The sequence below is a fragment of the Saccostrea cucullata genome, unplaced genomic scaffold, assembly GCF_032062105.1.
Source record: "Saccostrea cucullata isolate Sc308-1 unplaced genomic scaffold, CSIRO_AGI_Scuc_v1 ctg168, whole genome shotgun sequence".
NCBI lineage: Eukaryota > Metazoa > Mollusca > Bivalvia > Ostreida > Ostreidae > Saccostrea > Saccostrea cuccullata.
The window spans coordinates 809777-837348 of NW_026938891.1; the positions used below are offsets into that span (position 1 = coordinate 809777).

The 27572-nt window shown below is 32.2% G+C and overlaps 4 protein-coding genes and 1 pseudogene across 4 annotated transcripts; 2 read left to right on the top strand and 3 right to left on the bottom strand.

The window, feature by feature from the left end:
• Positions 1–2541: 2541 nt before the first annotated feature.
• On the bottom strand, positions 2542–8368 carry LOC134251693 (2-aminomuconic semialdehyde dehydrogenase-like; annotated as a pseudogene).
• A 1554-nt stretch (positions 8369–9922) lies between these two features.
• LOC134251703 (uncharacterized) lies at positions 9923–10881 on the bottom strand. The gene is made up of 3 exons (XM_062734129.1): positions 10447–10881; positions 10129–10224; positions 9923–9977 (listed from the first exon to the last, which is right to left on the bottom strand). The coding sequence occupies exons 1-2, from the start codon at positions 10706–10708 to the stop codon at positions 10166–10168; spliced, it is 321 nt and encodes a 106-aa protein (XP_062590113.1). The 5' UTR covers positions 10709–10881; the 3' UTR covers positions 9923–9977; positions 10129–10165.
• A 5497-nt stretch (positions 10882–16378) lies between these two features.
• LOC134251716 (uncharacterized) lies at positions 16379–17860 on the bottom strand. Its single transcript, XM_062734142.1, has 4 exons — positions 17477–17860; positions 16957–17209; positions 16598–16694; positions 16379–16432 (listed from the first exon to the last, which is right to left on the bottom strand). Exons 1-3 carry the CDS (start codon positions 17534–17536, stop codon positions 16636–16638), a joined length of 372 nt encoding a protein of 123 aa, XP_062590126.1. The 5' UTR covers positions 17537–17860; the 3' UTR covers positions 16379–16432; positions 16598–16635.
• Positions 17861–18711: 851 nt separating this feature from the next.
• On the top strand, positions 18712–19629 carry LOC134251660 (uncharacterized). The gene is made up of 3 exons (XM_062734063.1): positions 18712–19038; positions 19190–19283; positions 19562–19629. The coding sequence occupies exons 1-2, from the start codon at positions 18714–18716 to the stop codon at positions 19249–19251; spliced, it is 387 nt and encodes a 128-aa protein (XP_062590047.1). The 5' UTR covers positions 18712–18713; the 3' UTR covers positions 19252–19283; positions 19562–19629.
• Positions 19630–22457: 2828 nt separating this feature from the next.
• LOC134251713 (uncharacterized) lies at positions 22458–23429 on the top strand. The gene is made up of 3 exons (XM_062734138.1): positions 22458–22943; positions 23124–23230; positions 23403–23429. The coding sequence occupies exons 1-2, from the start codon at positions 22703–22705 to the stop codon at positions 23183–23185; spliced, it is 303 nt and encodes a 100-aa protein (XP_062590122.1). The 5' UTR covers positions 22458–22702; the 3' UTR covers positions 23186–23230; positions 23403–23429.
• The last annotated feature ends 4143 nt before the right edge of the window (positions 23430–27572 follow it).

Below are 27572 nucleotides of genomic sequence, written 5' to 3' on the forward strand. Positions count from 1 at the left end.
TTCTTAAATGATACATCAAGGATCTTTAAAACATTTAAAGAAAAGTACCTAGTAAAACAGAGTGACCTACTTTTTAAATTTTGCAGATATATTCATTTTCGGTTGTACATTACATGAATAATGTACATTACAACTTTTCACAACCTTTCAGCTGATTCTTTAATTTTAACAACAGAGGTAATTTTTAATACAAAGCATTCTTAGAAAAAGTAGAAGGGGAAGTTTACAGACAGAAATTGTTAAAGAGATAGATAGACACACAGTCCAATGAAGCTTGTTCGAGTTTATGTAGCTGCAGAACTGTGGCTCTTTCAAAAAGTATATTGATAGACCAGAGAGCTACAGTGCTATACCCATTGAAACAAGAGGCCCATGGGCCACATCGCTCACCTGAGCACATGGGCTAGTTAAAAAACACAAATCAGCTTATTAGAAAAGCTGAAATTGTTGGGGAAGGGGGATTTGTTTTCTATTACTAACTTGAGAATGTCAATATATCAATAAAGCATACAAAAGTCATGTACCGCTATAATTTTGCCATACTTGAAAAGAAGATTTTTTCCAACATATTACTCGATATCCCATTGTGACCCCCCCCTCCTGGACATGTTTTGAATAAATTTAAATCTTCACTACTTGCAGATGCTCACATATGTCAATTTAACAACTTTTCTGTTCTGGAGAAGATTTTTTCCTATATATTCCTATGTAAAAGTTTGATCAGCCATTGTGGCCCCGCCCTACCCCCGGGGGTCATGATCAGAACAAACTTGAATCTACACTACATGAGGATGCTTCCACATGAGTTTCACCTTTCCTGGCCCAATGGTTCTGGAGAAGATTTTTAAAGATTTTTCCTATTCCTATGTAAAAATTTTCAAGGCACTTTCCCATGTCGTGTATTGAACATACTTGAATTAACACTTATATTATGCTTCCACATGAGTTTATGTTTCCTGGCCCAATGGTTCTGGAGAGGAAGATTTTTAAAAGATTATATATTCCTTGTAAAACTTTACAGCCATTGTGGCCATACTACATATATACAAATTTGAAATACTGTACCTGAGGATGCTTCCACATGAGTTTCATCTTTCCTTAATCAGAAAAAGATTTTTAAAAGATTTCCCCTATGTATTCCAATATAAAATATATGGCCCACTAAACAGGGGGTCATGAACAAAACAAATTTGAATCTACACTACCTGAGGAAGCTTCCATGTGAGTTTCCTCTTTCCTGGCCCAATGGTTCTGGAGAAGAAGATTTTTTAAAAGATACCATAATTTTTTCATTAATTCATAATTATCTCCCCTTGGAAGAGGGCTTGGCCCTTCATTTGTACAAACCAAGGATGCTTTGTGGCAAGTTTGGTTAAAATTTTGCCCAGTGGTTCTTGAGTACAAGTCGAAAATGTGGAGAGTTTAAAGACAGACAAACAGACGGACAGACAAAGAGACAGACTACAACTTAAAAAAAAAAAATTCTCAATCAAGTTCTCTCATAGCTGACATCTACACAAAGTGCGTTTAACTGAATTATCTTGCACAAAAAATGGCAGTATAAATATATAAAATTTTCGATCATCTCAATTTCGGAGCCTGGAGGGCTATTAACAATTATAAGGAATGTTTTGTTGTGGAAACAGTGAAAGAATATGTTAGGAACACACGGTTAGTAATATTTTGAGATGTCAGTTTTAAAAACATGGAGAAATAAATCCAGAAATGGCACACTTTTTTGTGCAGAATAAATACATGTTTACAGTTTTTTCAATGGGTAACACTGTAGCTCTCTGGTCTGTCAATATTTATTTTTTCGGAGAGCTACAGTTCTTCTGCTAGAGTTTATGTAGAAAATTAGGTTGAACAATAAAATATAATAAATATTTTATACCATAAAATTTTTATTAATATTTTTCTTCTGCAAAATTATAAACAAAGGAAAAAAGCTCTTTTCCTTTTAAGACAACTGTCGTCAAACAATATTTAAGGCACATGAACTTATAATTTATGTACAATACAAAGTATTATGCTTAACAAGTACCGGTATGCCCTACATGTACCATCGACCATTTCTTTGTAAAATTATAAATGCTTTATGAATACATCATACACATATAAACTTAAGTCTGGAATGTGTGAGCAATATATGTGACTTACTTCATAAATAAACTACATGGGTCAACAATACATCAATATAAAATATATCACAAACAAACAAACAACAAAGCAGCTGTAAATAAATGAAGATAAATGTTAAGCACAGTGATGTCCTACTTAGCACTTATTGTTTAGAGATTTAAATTCACAGGTGTTTCAAATTTTCACATTTTGGTTTTGTTATTCTAATACATTTGAAACTGCTGCAGCATATAACAAGTCGTTGAAGTCAACATCATAACTCTATATGTACAGAATATTAACTTTCTTAAAAGTTACTGCAGGGGCTGTAAATTTTTACCCTTTGCAAAATAATGAAAAGTAGCAAAATAAGTGTAACATCATAAAAAACTTAATTTTTTAAAGCTATCAATAATACTGTTAATTAGAATGTGATTAATTATCTCTGGCTTTGATTGCATTTGCCGAGAGTTTTCATAAGTTCACCTTATGAATAAGGAAGCATGACTTAATTATTTGTACTTTATAATTTCACACAGATTGTTTTCTGGTTTGTAAAGAATTCAAGAGAATCGATATTGCCCTCGAATCCGACCCCTGAATTCTTGACTCCTCCAAAAGGCACGTTCAGGTCCCTCACCAACCAACAGTTAGCCCACACTGTCCCGACCTGTAAAATGTTGTAACAACTTGTAAAATAACTCTACTTCTAGCTAAATAATGAAAATGGCTGCTATATTTTCTAATATACTATACAAGAATCAGAACTTTTTTTTCCATTGTTGGGTTTGTAAAACAGTAACATCTCTCAGAGCTTTTGCCTGACATGTTCCTTCAATTTTTTGGTTTTTCATAACTTCCTGGGTAGGATACCCCAGTAGTTGGTAAATCCTGATAAACACAATACCTGTAGAGACTGTGAGACTCTGTGAAGTCGAGAAGCATTTTCCGTCCAGACAGTGGCAGATAAGCCATACTCCACATCATTAGCTCGTCTTATTGCCTTCAAAGGGAATATAAATCATTTCACATGTGTATGAAGCAGAACTAAAGTTCCTCCAATGTCAATCTCATATTCAGTTGTTATGTATCTAGCATGCTGACTCCATGTAAAGCTTACCTCCTCCTCTGTGTCAAATGGCACAATACAAGTCACCGGGCCAAAAATTTCTTCTTTCATCAGACGAGAGTCATCCTTTACATCAGTAATGACAGTGGGTCGCATAAAATACCCCTGTAAACAGATAAATTACAGTAATAGTGGTCTTATTACAAATCATAAAATATCCCTGTAAATAGATAAATAATGTTAAACAGTGGTCTTATTACACCTTATGAAATATCCCTGTAAACAGATATATTGTATATTGGAAAATTTTCTCCCCTTTCGCCCTCTTCATGATTGGGCAAATTTAAAACAGGGCGAATTCTAAGAACACAGCATTATTTCTTAAACAGAACTATGCCTGAACGAATTTAAAACGGGGCAAAATTATTCGAAAGTTCAAAAGGGCAAAAGTAACCCTGCCTGTATACAGTATTACATAACGCACTGGTCCATATATTCCCTGTAAAGAAATAAACCATATAAAAAGAAAAAAAATCCAACAAATGACATGAAATAAAAGTTGAGACACTTACATTCTTGTTGCTCTCCTCCAGTTTTAAATCCTCTTTACCACACGCAATTGTTGCTCCTTCTTTTTCGGCCAAATCCACATAACCTTTGACCTTTGCCAAATGTTCTTTACTTATCAAAGCTCCCATGAATGTTTTCTCATTTTTTGGGTCACCAACCCTTATTTTCCTAAAATAAATGATTTGTGTAAACATTGAAACATATTAATGATGTTAAACAAAATTTGTAGATTTGTAGCTCAATTGACTGAAGACGACTGTCACAGTGAACAACAGGTTTACTGTGAAAATTTTGGACAATGTCATTCAAAAAAAGGTTACAAAAGAATTATTGAAAGTTCAATGAATATTATACAACTATTATAAATCAGTCCTTACTTGGTTTCAGCAACAAATTTCTCTAGAAACTTTGGGTAGAGTTGCTTCTGAACATATATTCTGCTTGTACAAAGACAGATTTCCCCTTGATTGGCAAAACTTGACCTGAAAAAATACCTGCATGTCTCAAAGATTTATCCAATAAATAATTATTTCCTGCCAAAGCCCCATAAACAAAGAACATCAAAAAAAAAAAAAAATACTTTAAAACTTGCTTACCTAATTGAAGTTGATAAACATTTCTCCAAGTCAGCATCATCAAAAATTACTGCAGCATTTTTTCCTCCAAGCTGAAATGGGGATATGTAACAAGTATCTAAAAAATTAGCTACATTGCATAGAGCATGCAAAATCCTTACACCAAGGACAGTTTAAGTTAACCCTGGTGTGTGCATGGCAAGTAAAATGTCTTAAATCATAAGACAAATTCAATAATGAAGTGATACATCACTCTGCAATCATAATAATTTCAAAAGACATTAAGATATTTTGAAAAACAGAGCCCTCAGACCCGAGCCCAAATACATACACAGTTAATGAAGTGATACCAAAGTCACTGTGCTTTTGCAATACAAAAACATAATAGTTATTACCGGTACTATAAATATTTTTATGTGTGCCCCCTCTTTACCTCCAACGAGAATTTTTTGCAGTAAGGGGCTGCAGCTTCTCGGATTCTTTTGGCAGTAACAGTCCCGCCGGTAAATGATATCAGAGGTACATCAGGATGTTTGACGAGGGCTTCTCCTGCCCGGGGACCAACTCCAAACACAATATTAATCACTCCAGGTGGCACACCTGTCATTAATGAATTTTCTATTTTGTTGAATATCATGGATATGTCAAATTAAGGTAAAAGTTCTAACCATCTTTCTTTATGTATCTTAAAGATATAACCATGTTTGTGACTCTTGTCTCTTGAATATGATATAGAATAACAAAAATATTCACTTGCCTGCTTCCTCAAATATCTGGCAGAGCTTCCATGCAGTGACTGATGTCATCTCACTGGGTTTGGCGACGATGGTGTTACCACAGGCGATGGCTGGGGCGATCTTAAAGGACAGGAGGTACAAAGGGAGGTTCCAGGGGCTGATAAGACCGGCCACACCCACTGCCTCCCTCACAGTGTAATTAATGGCACCCACAGGTTCCATCACTGTAGATCTGTCAGTAAGCAAATGATTCATTATTTAATATCAATGTACACGGGTATTCTGAAAGATAATTCTCTCTGATTTTTCTCTTACAAGCCATTTATTATGTCTCTAAAAACCATGCAAGTTTTACACACCTCACAGACACATGACACTTATCAAATTATGAAGTTTGAATTTTTCTTACAATGACATTATTTCATGTACATTTTACCTGTTCACATCATGAATAACTGATGTGGCATAGCTCGGAAATTGTGCATCAAGCGTGGAATGTCAACAGATTTTAACACACCGGCTTTCCCTGGTCTCTTGACTCCAGTTCAGCAAACTCATTTTGTCTCGCTTCAATCAGACAGCAATTCTCAGCATGAGTTTGATCTTCTAAAACTGGAGTGCTGGACCACCTAGATGAAACAAAAATACAAAATGTTTTAATTATTGGTTTAAGAAAGCTTTAATCCTTTAAGCAAGGAATGTATATTTTATGTGCAACAAGTGAAAAGTTTTTGTCAGTTATGAATCAGATTTTTTGAAGTCTTTAAAAAAAAAATATATATTTATTGTCTACAATGACACATTTAGATTTCAAATCTTTATATACATAAATTACATTGTCTGTTCACATAGTTTTATTGAATAACTTCAACAAAAACTTAATGTGGCTGTAGACTGGTGCCTTGATGTAAATTGTGCAAAGTATTAATCTTTAATAAAGCAGGTAGACACTTGAAAGAAAACTTCACACTAAACAAAGAACCTCTTGAATGTATTACTTCTTATAAATACTTGGGCATACATTTCACTGCATCTGGAAGTTTTACACTTGCTCAGGATGAACTTTACAAAAAAGCTTCAAAGGCATTTTTTAAATTACAAAAAAATCATTGAACCCTAAAATAAACACAGCTTTACATGTATATGATCATACAATAAAACCCATATTACTTTACGGTAGTGAAATTTGGGGGGCCTTTAACACTACTACATCACGATTTAGAAATGGACCCATTGCACTGGATGAATTATTTTCTAAGTCACTTTGTGAGAAATTACATTTGTAAATAACTACAAAATTTGCAGTCCTTTCAGAACAAACCCTCAGTATTGTTCAGAATATATTGTCTCATAGGTTAGAGCTTGACAATCTATTAAAAGTGATACTACCTCAATCCAATTTCAATAAAAACAATTTATCATGGCTATTGATATGTTTAAACAACTTCTTTAGTTAACACCTCATCTGAAATCATCTACATCAACATTTAAATATCATTGTAAACGCATTCTAAATTCATATTTTCTTGAAAAATGGTATCAAACAGAAGGAAGAATTATTATTGGTATTTGTGGGAAATTGGAACCTATTGCACAATTAAACAGAACTTTGGGGAATTATATAATTTTATGTTTGCAACAAGTACGGTATTCCAAGCAAGAGTTTTTGTCATTGTAAAATAGAAGAGATAGAAGATGAAGTAATTTTCAGTTGTCCATGCCATAGTCAATCAAGAATAAATTTACTATCCATGATATCTATGAGGTGTCATCTTTTTAATAGCTTGTCAAAAAATAACCAATTTTTATGGTTAAGAACTGTGAAGATGTTGATGTGCTGTTCAAATTGTGTGAATTCATAAGTCATGTATAGTTCGACAAATTCAAAATCATTTGAAGTACCTTGGTTGGATAAATTATGCTACACTATGTAAAGGTGTTGTTGATATTTGTGTTGTATTATATACTCTACATTTGACAGAAGTGGATAACTTTAATACATGTATAATAACAATATACTATCCTTCAGCACTGACTCTTGCTGTCCAAGTTTAATTAACACATGTTATAATTTATTTATATAATATATTTTTAGCACCTGTTTCAAACATAGCATGCATTTTGATATGTATATTCTTACATATATATGTATATCATTTAAACTTATTTACAAAAACCATCATGTATGTCTGTATATGAAACTTAAATTTTAACCAACATATATATCAGTACATATATATACTTAATAGAAGAATGTTCATGTTCTGTCTAAATTACTTTAATATTATGTTTATATGTAATTATATATGTTATATTTTATGCCTAATGGGCCCTGATTGTAATAATTTATTCTATTCTATAAGGACTTTAAGTTTATACTTATAATGTTCATCTAACTAAATAGGAAGGCTGTAATTATTAAGATGATGATTGTATTTTCAAAAGTGTTCAAAACAAGATGTCTTTTTGTAAAACATTGATTATTCTTTTTTTCTCCTGTATTTTTTTCAAAGAGAAATTAGTTAAAATAGAATACACGGGTGTTTTGTACTATCTTAAAATGTCAAAAGTTTTGCCCTCCAAGGAAGGTCTTGTCATAAGGAATACACAGAGGAAATCTGGTAGAACTTGCACCAACCATTCAAACATGTTCAAATGTTATGCTCAATGGAAATGTTTTTTGTGGATAGACTGACAGACCGAAAAGCACATATCTCCCCCCCCCTCCCAAAAGTAATCTTTAATTATGTTAAATGGCATGAAATTGTATAAGATATGTGCTGTTATTAAAAAATATTACTATGCAAAATGAATTACTACTAGATATCAGGCACGAACCCCTTCTTTCCCCCAACAGCTACTTTAAGGGTTTAATTATGGTCCAAACTGCACACCATAGGAGGTGTGTGGATTATCTGCATTTCGATTGGTCGATCCTATGTCAGTCACCAATAACTTAATACCCTATTGATAAACTTTTCTATCAACAATAATCGTTTTCTTCTTTCAAGATATTTTATTCAGAGTCTGATAAAATAGCTGGTCAATAAATCTGAATAATAAATGTATTTTTTAGTGTGGAGGAAATTCGGTTCAGATATGCATGAAAAGGTATCGCTCACTTTGGAAACGCAGCCTTGGCAGCGGTGACGGCATCGTTTACTTCTTTCTCTCCACTATCTGGAATCTTTGCCCAAACTTCACCTGTTGATGGATCAAAGCTATCGATATATTTTTCCGTCGAGACAAACTTTCCGTTGACATAGTTCTGCACGATCACCTTCTCCATTTTTCAACTTTTTATACGGCGCCAAGTTATGGACAAATATACGTCTTACAACAAAACAAGATTTAAAGAAAAATTATTCACATTTAATAAAATAAAATAAAAAAATAAATAAATAGACATCAACAGGGTCAAAACATTATCATGCTGTAATTACAGCTGAATTGTTAAAAAGTCGGTATTCTTTTTTTTCTTCCTATTATAAACTGTATGCATGCATGCATGACGATGGGGCTTCAGCTTTTCCATCGTCAGCTACATGTACCCTGGATTAAATTTATATACATGCATACGAATATTCACTTGCATTTGATGTTTATATCTTTCAACTGATTTGATACGCAAAAGTGTTCTCTGAGTACGATCAACTTTCATAAAAAAAACAACAAAAAAACAAAAACAAAACAGGAGGACTACTGACAAATAAGTTGATGTTACAATGCTTTCAACAACCCCGTTTAAAGCCAGCGTTCCCTCCACAATTTCTACGGTCTTTATAAATTTCTTTGGTTCGATGTTTGTTAATCTGATATGTTTCAATTAAACCAATTGTTGCTTTGGGTTCTTGCTTTTAAAATCTTTGACTCTAGGCAAGAGTAACATGTCAACAGAGAATTGTTACTCTTCTGAGTCACCTAATACCATTTGGGTCGATGTTTTTGCGCTCTTCACGATTAATTTTATTTATGATTTATAAAATTATACAAGATTGATCTCCGTTTGTCACTTTTTTTTTACAAAAACTTTTGACATCAGAAAATGAAGAGAAAAAAGAGTCTGAAATTTGAAATTGCAACAGGAAAGGAGAAAACTTATGATTGGAGGAGAATCTAACCCAGGACCCTCCATGACAAGTCGCAACGTAGTTAGAGGGGACATCGTAACGCAGTTGTGTGTGAGGGTGTGTGTGTGTGTGGATGCTTGTAATTGTGTATGCTAGTATGCATTGTGCAAAACAGAAATGACGAAATTTGCACCATGATCAATATCGAATACCGTCATGATTTTTAAGTATTTTTTTTTTGCGCTTTGTGGTGCTCTTGTTTAATTTGAATTATTGCTGAGAGTCATTCACAAAATTCCACGAGCGAAATTTAAAGATACCACCAATTTGATAAGGTGATGTCACCTGCTAGCAATCCGATAATATAATAATTACCAATCAAATAAAATATTATCGGACTAGCTGCAGCAATAACAATTCATTCCCTTGGTGATTATTATCTGTCAGTAAAATAGAATTATTAAGTTTTACTGTCTTAAAAAGACTTCTTTTTTCCCTTTGACTTTTAGTTATAAAGGGGTCAGATAGAAAGTATATGACTTCTCTGATTCTCATTAATTCATTACTTATAGAAATCATTCCTGGGAATTTACTAAGGAGTGTGTTGCCATAGTAAGCGGACATCTGTGCAAAGGCAATAACAAGGACACAAGTTGTGTCGATGAGGATGATTGCCTTGTTCATGGTTGTTGAATGAAAAGCAAGTCAATTCTGAGCGAAAAATGCTGATAGCTGATTTAAAACAAAGTTTGGTGTAATTTTTAACAATTTTATTCAACACATCGAAGAGCATAAAATCAATGAAGCAACCACCTCTGGTCTGGTAGTCAAACCCCTGCAAAGAGATAAAAAATTCTATTAAATGACAATTAACTGAAACAAAACCAAAAAGATATCCATAAAAGATTGTGACAATGGTCAACCCAATTACAATCAGTGTACTTTCTTTATTTTATGAAAGTGAAAAAAAAAATAAATGAACGCACCTGTCAGATGGATTTTCTAAATTATCTTGACAGCTTCTTAACCAGCAAGAGTTCCAGTGGTGTTGGTGGCGATCAATGCCAGACCGAACAGAGAGACTGAAAAGAAAAAAATGGATTCATTAATAAAGCTATTCAATTATTTGATTTTACGATAAAACGAATGTTTACAAACGCTTGCAGAGAATGGTAAATCAGTTTAACATAAGGTTACGAGAGCTTAGTTATTTAAAATTTCGCATTTTTGCAAGGAAGAAAATCATTGTTTAGAACAAATAATTATGAAAAATTGTTTTTTCTCCACTCTGAACACAAACTTACAAAGGCTAAGGAGAGCGGAGGTCTGGAGACCGTTGACGGACTTGTTGATGGTTCTGGCGGCCTGGGCACGGTTGTAGCGTTCGTACTGTTTGTAGTAGTTGTCATAGTAGTTGCTGCGAGCGGCGGCATTTCCTACTCCCACGGTGGAGGGGTATCCCACGCCTGTGCCGAGCATCATTGTGTTGCCATAGTAAGCGGACACCTGCGCAATGGCAATGGCAAGAAGACAAGTTGTGCCGATGAGGATTATTGCCTTGTTCATGGTTGTTGTGTTTGGAGACTAGACTGAGCAAGTGACGATGGTTCGCTGGTTTGCTCTGTTTTTATACTGATCTACCTTCCTTTAGCAGACAACTGTGATGTAATTTGTACGTTACGCGAAAAAAGCGTAACTGTGTAAAGAAATGTCTGCCGCTTGCGCATGTCGTAATTTACTGGTTTCAAGGCTTTGCTTGAAAAAAGACATTCAGGATGTGTTTGTGTGATGCCGCTGGACATGAAATGGGCGCGTTATCACTTCCCGGATTATTAATTGTCAAATACACTAAATTTTCATCGACCAGTTCATTTATTTTATTTTAGAATTAATATTAAAAAGATTTTACGGGTTTTGATGTTTGTGGAATCTTCTGTTTATTATCTAAGTGAATGTTAAAGCGTATACGTTCTTATTTACGGTTTATCTAAATGAATTTTCTGTATTTGGAATTTGAAACATTTTCATTTAACTGTGAATCAGGATAATTTATTTGTTTAATGAAATACACCAATTCATTTTCCATCTATTTATTTAATTTTCTTTTACTGTATATAGTTTCAGATTTGAAAGTAATTCGTCAAAACAAAATATAACCTATTTTCAAAGTAAATTGCAACAACTATTATGTATGATGACCAATAAAAAACATTAAGATAATTGTATTTTGTTAAACAAGGTTTATATCAAATTAAGAAGACAACAGTAGGATACCAATCATGGAACTACATCCAAAAATAATTGTGGTACCCCGCCCTTATATGTTATAATATCGATTTATGCAAAATTTAATTTACATTGAAAAAGTGTGCAATGATAAAAAAAAACTTTTAATATTCATTTTCTTATATTTACAACAACAGAATACCGGTCTAATCTCCTTTTATACGTATACTATTGCCCTTTATCAGACAGAAAACAACAAAATGCATTTCACCTGTACAGTTTTCTAGAGCATTGACTGTTCCATCAATGAAAATGTTCAGTGACGTACTTTTCAATGCTACACTATTTCATCTTCTAAATTATATTTAAATGGATATAAATATAAACAAAAAAATCTTTCTTTGTTTGTTATTATGGGAATTAGCGTTGCATCTATTACAGAAAAAATACGTGGGTTAGGCATTTTTTTCTGCAACAGCAGCTGCAGCATTAATTCCAGTACTAACAACAAAAGACAATGTTAATTTGTTAACTGCAGTTTCTACATGTTTTATTTAGTAATGCTATTTACCAAGAAATGTATATCTGTCATGAAGTACCATTTTGAAAATGTTTTCATAAAGCGTCAATTTGGCATAAACGGTTGAGAATGTCAACTACTATTCTATAAATGTAATCATTGATGACCTTCGTCACCTGCATATGGAGTTTATATATCTCAGTTGATTAGATACGCAAGAGCATGTTCTACAAATGAACAATTTCTAAACAGAGGTATATGATTGACAGGCAAATTGCTGAAAAAAGAATATCAACAGTTTCGTTTTAGTCATCATTTCGTAAATTCTATGGTCGATACAGCATAAATAATGATAAAAGTCAAATGCTGACTGACGTTTTTCATACGAATTTTTAGGCCATTATATACACTGAATTGTTGACAGATTTTTCCGTTATTTTCCGATCCCGACACGGAGCACACGGCTGATGTGACCGGTCAGGAGGGGAAACATCAATTTAATAAATAATGTCCTAAAACAATTTTGCAATAAACATGAACAGAACGAACAGAAATCAAGTTCAAAAGCTAATGAAATAATGAAAATTGTTCAGAGCAAACACGGGACCTCAAAGAACACTGGGGGTAGAGGAATAAGCATGCCCTATCCACCATTCAAAATGAACATGTTTTCCTTGTCACGGTCGGGAATAACGGCGAAAAATCTGTAGATGATTCAGTGTGAAAACAGTGCCTTCACAAATTGTGCATTCAATATCGCCAGTCTACATTCGAATTAATGTTAGGTTGTATTTACCGACAAGGTCATTGTATATCGACCACAAAATTTGCGAAATGTTGACTTCAAACGAAACTGTTGATATAATTGTTCCATAAACCCATTTATCAATAGCATTTTTCTAGTAAAATTTTCAAATACTGAGTATGAAACAGATGTGACAGACTCTACTGTAACTTTTGTATCGAGTTGAAAAGGATAATAACGAATCAAGGAAGAAATAAAAATGAATATTGTAGATTGATAAAATGTCGTCTATATATCTAATTGAAGTCCTCGTCAAGAGACTTCTTTTCGTTTATAAGTTCTAGATCTTTAATTTTAATACAGAAATAGGTCTGGTAATAGCTGAGCACTGTAAGTACTCATGGTAACTCTGAAAAATTGTTGGAAGACTTGATTTCCAAAAACTACATTGGTACTGTCTTTCAGAAACTCAACATCTTTTCTTCTTTTTTTCTTTACATTAATTTAAGGGTACTTATGCGTACAAGATTTTATTCTCAACATATAAATTTTTCAAATGATCATTGACAAGGTATGTAAAGAAGATGGGGGAACGAGGCGGTGTGGCAACGCACTTTGAAAAAATTACGCACTTTGAAATTTTTTTTCAAAGTGCGTTAAAATTGGAACAAAATAAACGCACTTTGAAAATTTTTTTTCAAAGTGCGTTAAATTTGGGACACACTCAACGCACTTTGAAAAAATTCTTCAAAGTGCGTTAAGAGTGTACATTACATGTAACATTTCTGCTATGGAGAAAGTTAACGCACTTTGAAAAAAATATGTATACAACAAAAATTCTAGACTTAGATTTTAGTAATTGAGAGAATCAAATTGTAATTAATAATATCTTTCGAAAACTTTTTTAAATTTACGTTATTGATTTAATCTCCTTGAGAACTAGGAGACGACGAGTAGAATATCTCTCAGCCCAACTATTTTTTCTCGTAAACATATAGCCATCGGTAGCAAATTGAACGTTGCAACCTTCCCCCCTGGTAAGCCCAATTTCCAAAGCCTTTACATGTATTATGTATATTTTTGCAAAACATTTATGTGCCTAAGTCCCCCCCTCCCGGTACCGATGCCTATATGTGTCTTACAGCCAATTATATGTATTTGCATAACTGGTATGACGTTGAAAATATCAATAAATTTTAGCTTACATGCATGCTATCTGGAAAAAATTAAGTACAATAAAACATTTAAGAGCGAAATAATTTTCAAATTTTGGAAAAATAAAAAATCACAGCCTGAAGCGACCTTAAAATTATCACCAAAAGGTAATCCAACAGGTTCAATTATTTATCATTCCTTAGATTTGAAGAATATCGACCATACACATTTTTTTTTCAAAGTGCGTTAATATGGTCGATATTAACACACTTTGAAAAGAAATTTTATTATTCAAATAATTTGGTCCCAAATTTAACGCACTTTGAATTTTTTGTTCAAAGTGCATAATTTTTCAAAGTGCGTTGTAATAAGGCGGGCAGAATGCCTATAGCGTCGGATATTAATAAATCATATTCAATGTGTGAATTGAGTTTTAAAATTAACTTCTCATTATTAAAATTTATGAAATTATGAGGAGAAAAAAAACTTTTCTGAGAGAAAAAAATCTCGTAAAAAATTTTCTTTTACAAAAATATGAGGATATTCGCGGGATTCGAACCCCTAGCAATAAAAATCCGACGTATGACTATCCAAATGCTTTGAGCCTAACGCACTAACCACTACGCTACAGGGCTCATGATGATTAATCATGCTTCTGATATGACCCTTGACTTAATGGACTTGAAGTATTTCTCGGAAAGATGCGAATGTTTTTTCATAAAAGTGTACTTTTAAGGTATAGTAGGTCTTCGCTCCATGTTTTTGTAAACCAATTAATGTATACTCTGTTTTATTGCAAACTTTTAGAATTATCTTTCAAAAAAATGGAGCGAAGACCCACTCATTTTGAAAAATTTTGTTGAAGTATGAGAGAATGATCGTGTTTGTTCTTTTTAGTGTGTGTATGTTTTTTCATAGGCAAATATTTCCAGTCTTTGTGAGATTTTTGTAAATTGTAGAGATTTTACATTAAGTATACTTTAATATTAGATGAAATATCAAATAAAGGTTGGATATAATTGAGATTAAATTTTCCACTTCTTATCTGTCGCACTATAGGCATTCTGCCCGCCTTATCTCCCCATCTTCTTTACTGGTTTCATATTTATTGAGAAACAGCTGTTTGTGACGGAGTTTAATTCATCGTGGTGTATGGTTAATCAAAAAGTGTTAAGATTGAAAGTTGTACCTTTTGACGTTATTGTTTTGCTAAAATGAAAAATGTATTTAATAGAAGGTAAAATAGATAGAGATAACAATGTTGATATATTACATTTTACATTTTTTGAAAATAGGATCTTAATTAAAAAAAAAAAATTACATAATTTTATTATTGACACACTTAACTTTTATATTATCTGAACCAAACTGACAAAAGTCACCTAGAATTATTGTTGATCCCAAATTCTGAGATCATATATGGTTTATGTAATTAAAGACGTAATAATAGTCACGAGGAAATCTTGACGTAACTTTCGATGGACAGATGCTCTGTTTTCATTGGTTCATTTCCTGGTCATTTTACTGGATCTGAAGGACATTACGTGACCTACCCCGGGGGTGACGGATGGATATATGTTGGGTTCCACACATACGAGTTCATAAAGTTTAGGTTGCGTACTGTCATGTACATTGTCACATCAATGAAGAGTTCTACATTAAGCTACTTCATGTCTTTAATTGAGGCAAAATTCTCTGATAATATAAATGAACTAGGCTTAGTACATGATACTATTTATGGTTTTCTGATGTAAAAAGGGACGTAGCCTTTCGCGTATTTCAAAAAGCAAAGCATGTAGATAAAACTTTTTGATGAAGCTCTTTTATGTAAGAGTAAAAGTTGATTAAAAACCTTTGCTAAATTACCAATTTTATTTGATTTACTGATTTAATTTTTTAAAGCATTTTTGATAGGAATCAGTTCAAGTACTAAAAAAATTTAAAGGAAACGTTTGTGAATATTAAAATCCGAAATTTTAATCATTTTATGAATAATTTATACTAATTTATCAGTTATTTGCATTTTATAGTATATTTCTTTAAATTTTTCCATATAAAAAGAATGAACCTTCTTCGAAAGCACAGAGAAAAAGAGGTCAAACACACTCCATATAAAGATATACAACACTGTGATTGTTACACTAGATTTGATAAAGCAGTATTAATGTTTTTTTCTGTTTGTGTCATGATTTTGTTAAACGTGTCATGCAATTTTTTTAAAACACGTTCTTAAAACAGAGAGCATTCTTTTCAAAAAAAAAAAGAAAAAAAAAATTACAGGCTTGTATCATCCAAACGTTTAAAATTTTTGCTTGTTTTTGAAACACAATGCATGGTAAATGGTGAAATAATCTAGTTACGTTACGCCACCCTTCGAATATATAGATCTGCCTTGTTAAATTCGTATTGCTGTCCTTTAGTTTAGAGGACTATATGTTTTCATTCTGCATTTAGAAGTAAAATAAAATCGGATAAAGTATTGAAAAAAATCAATTGTAAAAACAGATCGCATTTTTTTTATTGGATACACATTACAATAAATTATTCAATTAATATAAACAAGAAAATAAGAAATAAAAGTGACCTTCACTTTATTGGAAGAAACATATTGTTAACATCACGCAGGTACTTTGGTCGCCCATCCCTGAAATCAAAAGAAAAGACATTTATAAACCATTTTATATTTAAGTATGATAAGCAAGCTATATTTCTATAATAATATAAATATTCCATAAACATTGTATCTGGAGGCAACGGAAAGTTAACTATCAACTGAAGGAGAAACAAATGCATTTTATAAACGACTTACCTTAAAATAAAATTGTATTTGAAGATCAAATGAATGTCTTAACCAGCAACAGCTCCGGTGGAGTTTGTAGCCAGTAAACTCAATGCCACGGTGAAGGCTTAAAGAAGATGGGAAAAAAAGTGAGTTTAGTTTTCCGATAAAGAAGTAACCTTTGTTTCAGTTCATGTACATGTAGTTTTATTCATTTAAACTCTAAACAAAAAGACGGAAATATATAAGAACGGGGTCTTTGGTAAGAACAAAAAAAATTAATCCAAAACAACTGAAGGTAATTTGTATATTCGTAATTCATTTACGCATTGACCAATTACGTTTTGTACAACTTTTGAACTGTTTAAACATTCAAATTAAACACTCACCAAGGTTAAGCAAGCCTCCCAGTCTAGTGTCGTAGGTAGCTTGTCTGATAGCCTGAACAGTCCTTAAAAGGTTTTGTGCTTCATTGGCTTGTGTATACTGTTGATTAATGGCGAGGGCGTACAGATAGCCGTCCTGCTGTGAGAAGGACTGTTGCTGAGCAGTATTGGCTGTTGGTCTGTACATATTGTACAATGGACGAGTCTGTGGCCTGATCACCATCACTCTTGAACCGCCGCCCTTATGATGCTGGCACTAGAATTTGGGAAAAGATACTCAGTAAAACATTTTAATTATCGCAAGCAATTTTGGATTTTCTTCGAATTCCATCATTTTATTCCAAAGAAACGTGTCTCAGAGAGATTTGAATCAATTCAAATTTTGCAAATCAGATAATTTTTCCGAAACACAAGAAAATTACTTTATAATAAAGAAAATATCAAAATTGAAATTATTGAACACCGCAGAAAAAAAAATAAATCCAAAAAGTAAAAACTGATCCAAAATTAAAAGTTGCCTTACATGGACCAGGACAAAAACTGCCAACAGGGTCCCAACGATGAATAAAATCGGTTTATTCATTGTGCTGGCGAATCCCCCTTTCGGTTGGTGCTAACAAATTGGAGATTGATGAACTATTGCTAGGGTAGTTTAAATACCGCCAAAAATCACGTGATTTCCGTTTTCTTTGGCTTATGACCGTTTCAGGAGAGGGGCTTTGTAACTACGGGATAACAAGGACACGAGAGATAGATGGGATCTATGAATATCCTACGATATTATTAAGTAACTGGTGGTAAATGCGTACGGTCGCTGTCGCTGTTTTGCATTCGCCTGGCTCTGTGGTACGGGAATCATATATCCCGTGTGAAAATTATGTAGTCCATTTCTGTCCAGCAACTCTGAACTAGGAAACGTTGCCACTAGAGCAAAACATCTGCATGTAATATTTATCATAAACAGTTACTGTGCTGACTAGTTCAAAGAAAAAAAAAAGACAGAAAGTTATAGAACATGGTTCTTAACATCATCCATCATTTTTTTCTTGAAAATTCTTTTACTACGGTACTAATTAATTTAGAAAGTCTTTTATTTTTGTCGACAAAGGAGAAGCTTCACAACAAAAAACTAGTGTATATCAGAGATTTTTTCCCCTTTAATTGTTTATTTATTTATATTCTTTTGTTTCTATTTCTCTTTTCTACTCCCACTCTGCATTATACGAGATCTATCGGTATTTCTTTGCAAATAATGCAATACAGACGGCTAAAGTTGGAACAGGGTAGATATTTCTTAAACGCTACTTCGTGATACAAGATCTTTATGGATATTCAGTCTCTTTTTTTTTATACATGCAACTCACAATTGTATTATCTTTTTTTTAAAACAAAGTCTTTGGTTAAATGTGAAAAATAGTTCACCAAAGAAGTTGTGATATTTCTTGAAATTACAAGAAGTAAGTTTTTCTTCTTGTTCTTCGACAACTTGCACTTCTATAGCTAAGTAAAAAGTGATTCTTATGAGACTATTGTGCAAAACTGACAGAGTTAGATTGATGCTAAGAGAAGTTATTACCACAGCGATGTTCCCGTCCCTGCGTTCATCAGAAGCGGTTACAAAACCGATCACGATACGCTGCGGGGTCGTGCTTTCCAGCTACGCAACAACCCCGCTCATATATAAACCTAAGATATCCAGGTTCTGAGATCTCCATCAAAACGGGAAAGCAGGAGATTCGTTCGATCATTAAGCTTTGAAGATGAATAGACAATTTTTCTTCTTAGCCGGAGTCTGCCTGTTGGCTTTTGTGGCAGTGGAAGTGAGTGCCATGTACGGTATGGGTTATGGAATGGGTGGAATGGGTGGACTGGGGGGTTACGGTTACCCCTCCATGTACCCAGGCTTTGGGGGATTAGGAGCATACAGGGGAAACGCCCAGGAGAGAGCTAAATATCAAAGAAATTTGATGGCTTATAGACTGGCACTGAGAGACTGGCAAAGAAAAGCCTCAAGGACAATTGTCACACGAAATGCTCTCAATGATCTTGCAAGGGCTTCTACTTTCAACAAATGGACTGCTTTGGGTATGGAATTGTATTTTTTCTGTCCTTTTTCTAAATTATTATTTTTGTAATTTTTTTTTAACTAAGGATAACATAAATAACTAACTAACCACTAGTTAATAAGAAATTTTAGAGATTCCAGAATAATATTACTTTCCCCTCTTTTTTTCAGTGCCTGGTATCCTTACATTATTGGCCTTCTCCAATTCCACAGCTATTCCCCTCACCGGATAAAGTTTCTAATACAGCGATTCTATTAACACTTGGTAAATAAATCCCTACATTATATTTAAGCAACAGATACTAGTATCAGAATTATATTGATTATTTAAAGTGGGGTACTCGTGTATCGCAATTATTTCAAGACTACTTAACTTATTTCAACATATCGAAGACTATGTGATAATTTCTTTATTCATTACGCTAAATATATTAAAAAGGAAATAATTATTAAAATGATAAATTCCTTGTTGTTATGTATATATTCTTTAAAGGTTCATAGACAAACATGAGTTATTTATTTGTATATTGTGTATCTTTTAAGGGGCGGTGACGATGCGATGCGCGGTATGCAGAAACATTATTTTTGTGTCATTTTATTTGAATAAACACTTCTTATATTGTACTTATTGTGAAGTTGTAACGAGGCATTATACCCATATAGCTACAAAACACTCTTCAACAGAAGATAATCAAGGCAATTTTAGTATTTTAAGAGGGGGGGGGGGACTCTACGACTATTCTGTTTTATTTTTAATAGACATGTATCCGAGTTACTGTAAAAGACAACATTTTATATTATATATTTTTCAAAAAAAACAACAACATTCGAATCCAGGTTATTCTTAAAAGGGCATTTGTTTGGACAGAGAACGTGGAGAATTTTTTCATTGACTTTAGTCCAGCTTGTTAAAAAAAAGGGGGAAAAAGGAGAAATGATAGAGCGAATAATGAAATACAGAAAATTCTCTGTTATTGTTAGGAGATGAATTAACAGTGATTTGCACAGTATTAAAAGGATAAACTTTATATTTTGATGGATTTAAAATTTAAAACATTTCAGAGGTAAGGAACGAAAGATTCATAGTGATAGGGAATTAAAAGGATGTCCAGGGCAAAAAGTTGAAGCAGACAGTTAATTCAATTCAGCCCGAAACAAGCGGTCGAAGTTCGGGCACAAAACCCCGAATGAGATTATGTGACAATGGTCTGAGATCCGTAGAGACATCAGTCTCTACGGGTCTCGCTAAGACTAATGGTAGTGACGTAGATACTCAGTATTAAAAATGTCAACGATTTTTAAAAAAAAAATCATATTTTATGAAGAACCTTTATTATGTATGATAAAAAGCTCTTAGAAGATTGAGTTGATGCATGATTTGCTGTATAACACAGAATCGTTAGAATTTCAATCATATTGTTATTGAATAACAACAATATGAAATCTTTAAATTGAACCCGAGGTTGGTACTGGATCACTTTATATCCGCGTTATATACTGCAGAACAGAAAGAAATAGTTACTTTATAAAAATCATAATTTGATTATGCCGTCGACCTAGATTGAGATATCGATACAATGTATATTTTATGGCATTATATTTGTCTCATTGGACGAAAAAGCTGTATACTTTTTTTCTAGAGCTCTCTCTAGCTTATTTGTCAAATTTAACAATTAATGCATTGTTTTTGTTAGAAAAAAGTATACTCTATGTTTTATCATTTACATTAAAGTAATAAATATAACTGATTACATGTACATGCATGTATATACATAATATATTAAGGATGTCTTTATAATGAAATCGTTAATTAAAATATTGTGTAGTAATTTTTTTTTCAACGGGTAATATTTGAAGCTAAAAATTTTGTTCATTCATCTTGCACTAAATTCTATATCGTTTGAAATTTTACGATTTTTTTTCTATTTGCAAATGACTTTTTAGCAGAAATTAACCGTTACAGTGTTTGTTTTTTTTACGTCCCAGTCGAGAATTTTCCAATAAAATTGACGCGCCACCACCTGCCGGTTAAAGGATGCATATTTAGATATTTACCCGCTTATCAGAAAAAAATAAGGGTCATGTAGTAGAGAAGCATCTTCGAAATAACTTTTTGTACGCGAGCTACGACGACACGGAACCTCGGGTAATGTCTCATCTGATGAACCGGTCTCTATTTCCTATGAAATTGGATACCGTGACGTCAGGATCAACCCTTTACTCTGTGACACTCTCGATAAACAAACGCTAGATTACCATTACACGTCACGCTGGCGACCGCCACACGGTTTGGTTTATTCCGAGGAAATGACTTCAGATAATACTGACTACATCCGACAAATACACTGAAAACATTTAACTGGCTTCCTTTTCAACTGTTGAATAATTGTACCGATTCCTGTAAATATAAGAAAAATTCAAAAATCATGGAAAAGAATGCATGAACAAAAAAAAAAAGACTTTCATATGTAATTGTTTTCTAATAATTCTGAAAAATAGTTTAATTCGCTTTGGATGAGAGATTGAATTCTGGAGACACCTATTTTATTGGTCAGTGTCGCATGTTGAGTGATCTGCAACGATAAATTCAGAACATAGAATTAAAATTAAGGAAATATCCAACTGTTTTTTTTTTATAGATATATAAATATTTCAACTGATGATTAAAGGAACATCAAATGATTTTAAAATACCCCGGTATAGACCTTACATTGAGCCTTTTCTAATTTTGCAAAATGCTTAATCAGAATGTCCTTTATTAGTGGATACTATGCAGACAAATGGCTACTATACAGGAAATATACCTCTAGCTAAGACCCTGGAGTTAAAATAGAACAGACAAGTTATAGTCATTTTATTTTTCAACCTTACTAGATTCTGTTAAATATTGCCGTTTAAAAAATATTTCCTTTTAATTAACGATTTTATTCCTTTCAAAGAGTTTCACTCTATGTTGTGATAATGTTGTCCCTATTTTTCTTGTTTAAAAAATGTCGATCAGGGATTAATAATCAAAATTTTCCATCAGTGGAAAAAATATTCGTACACTAGCAAAAGATAAAATTCAAATGTTAAAATTAAAAAAAAAAAACGACCATAGAAATTGCTAATTGCGCAAGAAATGAAAAAAGAGGAATTCGTTAAGTATTTATTTTTAGATATTTAGAATATTAAAGAAAAAATTTTTAAAAGAGAGCAAGGAACGGGAAAATTATTGACCGTCAAAATGATAAAGAAATTAAGAATTGTAAATAAATAAAAATTACAAATACTTACCCACCACATGAAATATGAAAATTAAAATTATTTAGCATATATCTAGTATTAAAAAAAACTTTTTAAAAGAACCTTCCTTTGCTTTAACAAAAGATTTCGCTTTGGAAATCTATAAGGAAGTGTTCTTTTAATACACATATGTATGAAATGCCCTACAGAAAAATTCAGTATTACTAGTTATGAGAGAGAAACCTTCCCTACATCGGATTACGACACACGGACTACCTTTATTTCACACAGACAACTTTAACACACCCGCCAAGCAGATACGTAACATGCAAAAATGCTCCTCACGTAACAGACCAAAAGACTTGGTATATATAGCCCGGTCAATCAATAAGTCCACAATCCTCTCTCTTCATTTGAGTATTCCACTAGTTGGGGATTCGCTTTCGTCAAACCAGCACCATGAACAAGTCCGTCATCTTGATGATCCTGCCATGTGTGATCGCTCTGGCCGTCGTTGCTGTTGAGGGTATGTACTACTACCCTGCAGCCCAGACCTCAGTTGTCGGGGGAGTCGGAAACACCGCTGCCAGACAGGCCTACCAACAAAGATACCTCCAGGAATGGTTCCAGACCCGCCAACAGAGAAACCAGCTGAACAAACTCGCTAAACAATCCACCTTCTCAACCTTCGTCAACTACAGTAAGTTTTAGTACTGGATATTTATTTCATATCAATTATATTAAGATTTGTGATTTACGCCTGAAGATGAAAGAAGATGAATAATCATACTAATAAATAAATAAAAGAGTTTTTCTTGCCAGTTTTAAGACAGAGTGTCTTTGTTGTAATTGTTTCTAATGAATAAATCTTTTCTTTTAGTTCCTCTGGTTCTTCTGTTGACCACCCTGACCAACAACACCGCTCTCCCCATCATCGGTTAATCATCTGATGAACTGTGGAGAAAGAGAGGCGTAATACACTAACAGGTGCGTGATTTAAATGAAAAATAGTTCTTGCTTAACTTACCCAGACCTTGCAATTGTCTTAAATTTCGCAGTTTACAACGAAATTGCTTACTGATATGTTAACAAATTAGGGAAGAATCCCTGAAAAAGGCATTGAATATCGTTATGAAAAACTTTTCTTTTATTTCAACAGGGGAAGGCGACCAGATCAGAAGGGATGTGCTGTTAAATGACTGTTGAATTAATAAAAATATAAAACTTACTTTATCTTAAGCTTTTGTCTTAAAAAAGGTTGAATATTGAGAGGAAAGTGACATTTTACATTATGAATGGTATGATTTTATATTATATGCATTTTACTAATTTATTGAAATGCAGGTAAATTCAATTTGTTTGACATGGAGAAAGCAGATATAAAGTAACCCAGTATAGATATAAACCCATAATAAAAAGGGACAATCCTTCAACTTATTATGAATTGCTTTGCATTGCGAGTTTTTGTCTGAGAGACTGTAAAATGCACAAAAATTTAAAAGATTTATAACCGGTCTGAAATGAAAATGATAGGAACATTCCGTAATCAAGTACAAAAAGCATAGACTTTACAATTTTACATAAAACAAGTCAACCAAAATACGACACAGTGATAAGTTTTACTGAGTATTTGCTAATAAGGTCATTATAACGACTACAGAATTTACGAAATGTAGACTTTAAATGAGGCTGTTGGTATCTTTGCATTTTCAACTTTTGTTTGAGTAACCTGTTTCGGTTTGAAAATTGCTCTTGAATAGTGAATACGTTGGGAGACAAAAATATTGCCCTCTTTTGTGTGTCGGGCAATATTTCACCCCTTAGAGGCTATAATAATCATTGTTGCCATCAATCATGTAATATTTGAATATTTGCTGACAAAGCAGGTACTAACATTGTCTTCGTTTGTAAGGCTCATTATAAAAATATTATTTTAGAAAAACTTTAATTCTACAAGTGGTAATCCAACTTATACTCTTCGTTTCCTTTTTAAGGAAGAATTTCTTCAAAGTTACATGTCAGTTTTGAATATTTTTATAATCCCAAAGAACCAAATTGAATTTAAACTACCATATCTATATTGGATTCCGAAACTTAATAAAAAGCCTTACAAACAAAGGTACATAGCGGGTTCCAGTAAATGTTCATCCAAGCCTTTTTCACTAAGATATTAACTAAAGTGAAGGAGAAACTTCAAGAGTACTGTACAACAACAACATATTCAAGATGTGGTGTAAACCAGACGTGGATACTTAGAAATTCTAAAGAACTTATGGATAATTTGAAATCACAGTATTTTACCAAAAATCAACGGCTTAAAAACTTACGACTTCTCAACTCTATTCCACACTATAAATCAAAATCCAGGTTTTTGATGTCATTGACAGCTGCTTTTTCAATAAAAATGGATTTCGTAAATCTAATTACCTTTTTTAAATATTGTCATTGGTCATTTGCAAAATTATTTTATTAAAAAAACATTCTTATTGTACACACAAGTACTCTGAAGTTGACATGAAATAGATGCTTGATTTTCTGATTGACAATATCTATGTCGTTTTTGGAGACCAGGTCTTCTATCAATCTTTTGGAATTTCTATGGGTACCAATTGCACCCCATTATAAGCAGACCTATTTTTGTATTCATATGAAAAAGAAATTTTCCAAAACATTAAAAGAAGAAATCACTTACTGTGGCCTTCAACTCGACATTTAGATATCTCGACGACGTATTGTCAATTAACAATTGAAACTTTCATTCATATGCCAATACGATATATCCCAATGAGCTTGAGATAAATGATAAAACAGAGTTTGACACATCTGTTTCATATTTGGATATTTTACTTCGAAAAGACGTTAATGGTTATCTAACAATCAAGCTCTATGATAAACATGATGACTTTAACTTTACAATCGTCAACTTTCCTTAATTCAAAATGGCAGTATCTGTCATGGCTTTATTTTGTTTAAGATAGGTTATTACATAATAAATCAATGGTATCAAAACAATGGACAATGATCAAGTATTATTTCAATGTTCAATTGAAGGCCTACGGTTTGCAGAAACGGAGCCATATGGTGCTGACAACCCTGGAGGGTAAACAGAAAGTGGCTTTTATATAATTTTCTGCTAAAGCCATGACGTATACGATGTTGCACTGGAATAGAAATGATAGCAGAAACACAAGAAAACTAATAAGAATTGAATGCACAATATTTATGGCCTAACATGGAATGATAAAAAGATATATGTATGCATATCCGCGCCGTAACTGAATAGGGTGATGTATATATGTAAGCAGTTTTTATGGATGACTGGTATATGTCAAAATTTTTAACCAAAAGAAAAAACTGTGTGACTTTTGAAATTATTTTGATAAACAAACAAAATTTTCGTCATATGTTCGTATTAAAATGTTACATATACAATTGTCAATTAACAATCAAATAAGTTAAACAGACCTGCAAAGATATATAAAAATTTCAAAAATTTTGACAAAAATTCCTCCTCCTGTCAAAATTTTTATATAATTTTCTGCTCCATAGTATACCATAGAAATATAAAAACAAATTAACTAATAAAGAAGTACAATTATAATGGCCATTGGAATTCAAACAATATTCATATACATTGTAGAATGAAGACTTAGTCCAAATTTTTGATCAATATGACTTTTGAAATTATTTTGATAAACAAACATATGTTTGATTTAAAATGTTACATATACAATTTTTTTCAAATAAGCTTTAACAAAGTGATGTTATCAAAATTTTGCAAAATTAGAGATTTGTTCAATGATTAATAAACATTTTAGTCAAAATATTCATATAGTACTAGAATTTTGATTAAATCAAGACGACAAAAATTAAACTATTTTTTTTTTTAAATATTGCTTTAACAAAGTGTTGTTATCTGCAAAATTAGAGATTTGTTATGATTATATATATATATATATATATATATATATATATATATATATATATATATATATATATATATATATATATATATATATATATATTTTAATATCAACTTAAGAGTACTTGTATTTAGAATCAAAATGATTTTAAACAAAATAATATTGTAGATCACTTAACACAATACATGTACGATATATAGGTATATAAAAATTTAATGAATACTTTTTAGGGAGGTAAAACCAAGTCTTTTGTATTTTGAAGAATCCTTTTATAAAGCGTAGAGAAATTAATCCTAATTTGATTTACACCTCTCCTTGACATTGTTGTAGCATAATATTTTTTAAAATAAATATTACCAGTATATAACCTCACATAAATATTGAAACCCTAAAAAGAAATATTCTTGATATAATGTATTTGATATATAAAGTATTTTATTTAAAATCTTTTATAAGGTTCATTTTTTTTTCAACGCACTAAAACACATTGGACAGTAAATGCTACGACCATTTAATGAAAAAGACATAAAAAAATTAAAATCTCCAAACCAAGAAAATTTTATTTAAACTAAATTCAAAAGATTATAAGACTAAAAGATCAGAGAGTGTTCTTTGATATCGTTCATATGTTTCCCTTTTATTATTTGTTACTTAGATAATCGAAACAAAAGATTTAAGGAAACAAAAAATAATTCAATATTGAACTTTGGATATTACTTTTTTAAATTTATACATAAAGAGAATTTAATTCATAATTCGAGATTTTAAGATAAACATAAAATCATCACCAATACCATGAAAATATTTGTAATATATGTATGATTATATTTTGATGTTTATCTTTTCTTGTCGTTTGTTAAATTGCAATACTAGTAAATTGGCAATTTTATTTTTGCCTTGCGGCTTTGAAATGTAAGAGATAAATATAGTAATTCATATCACTAATTATGAAAGCCATTAAGCATTTCCATATTAGTACATGATTTTTATTTTCATATGCACAGTTCATTGTTGTACGCGTAAATTTTATATTTGGTGTTATTACGTAAAAAAAACTTTAAAAAAGCTTTGAAACATATTCACAATGGCTAGCCTTAAATATATATAACCTTTCTGAGATTTTCTTATATAGTTATTGTACATAAGGGATATATCTTTTACATCACGCTATATGATTAAACTCAGGGTTCACTGTATAAAACAAGTTTGATGATAACTGAAACTCAGTTATCTATATATCTCTTTGATACATTTTCAATTTGTAAAATCTGAAGTAAATCTGCAATGTTAGGGATTGTGGATACCTGTGTTATTAACTTCCTTTAACGAAGAAATCCAGACAGAATTATAACACCCGTGAACATATGACGTAATTTGTGCAATCGCACTTCACGTAAGTGGCTGAT

Coding starts and splice junctions, on each gene's coding strand:
- LOC134251703 (XM_062734129.1), bottom strand. CDS start 10,708: ATGAACAAGGCAATAATCCTCATCGGCACAACTTGTCTTCTTGCCATT. Junction 10,225..10,446: donor CTCCGCTCTCCTTAGCCTTT/GTAAGTTTGTGT, acceptor TTTTCTTTTCAG/TCTCTCTGTTCGGTCTGGCA.
- LOC134251716 (XM_062734142.1), bottom strand. CDS start 17,536: ATGAATAAACCGATTTTATTCATCGTTGGGACCCTGTTGGCAGTTTTT. Junction 17,210..17,476: donor CAGTTTTTGTCCTGGTCCAT/GTAAGGCAACTT, acceptor CCCAAATTCTAG/TGCCAGCATCATAAGGGCGG. Junction 16,695..16,956: donor GGGAGGCTTGCTTAACCTTG/GTGAGTGTTTAA, acceptor ATCTTCTTTAAG/CCTTCACCGTGGCATTGAGT.
- LOC134251660 (XM_062734063.1), top strand. CDS start 18,714: ATGAATAGACAATTTTTCTTCTTAGCCGGAGTCTGCCTGTTGGCTTTT. Junction 19,039..19,189: donor CAACAAATGGACTGCTTTGG/GTATGGAATTGT, acceptor TCTTTTTTTCAG/TGCCTGGTATCCTTACATTA.
- LOC134251713 (XM_062734138.1), top strand. CDS start 22,703: ATGAACAAGTCCGTCATCTTGATGATCCTGCCATGTGTGATCGCTCTG. Junction 22,944..23,123: donor CTCAACCTTCGTCAACTACA/GTAAGTTTTAGT, acceptor CTTTTCTTTTAG/TTCCTCTGGTTCTTCTGTTG.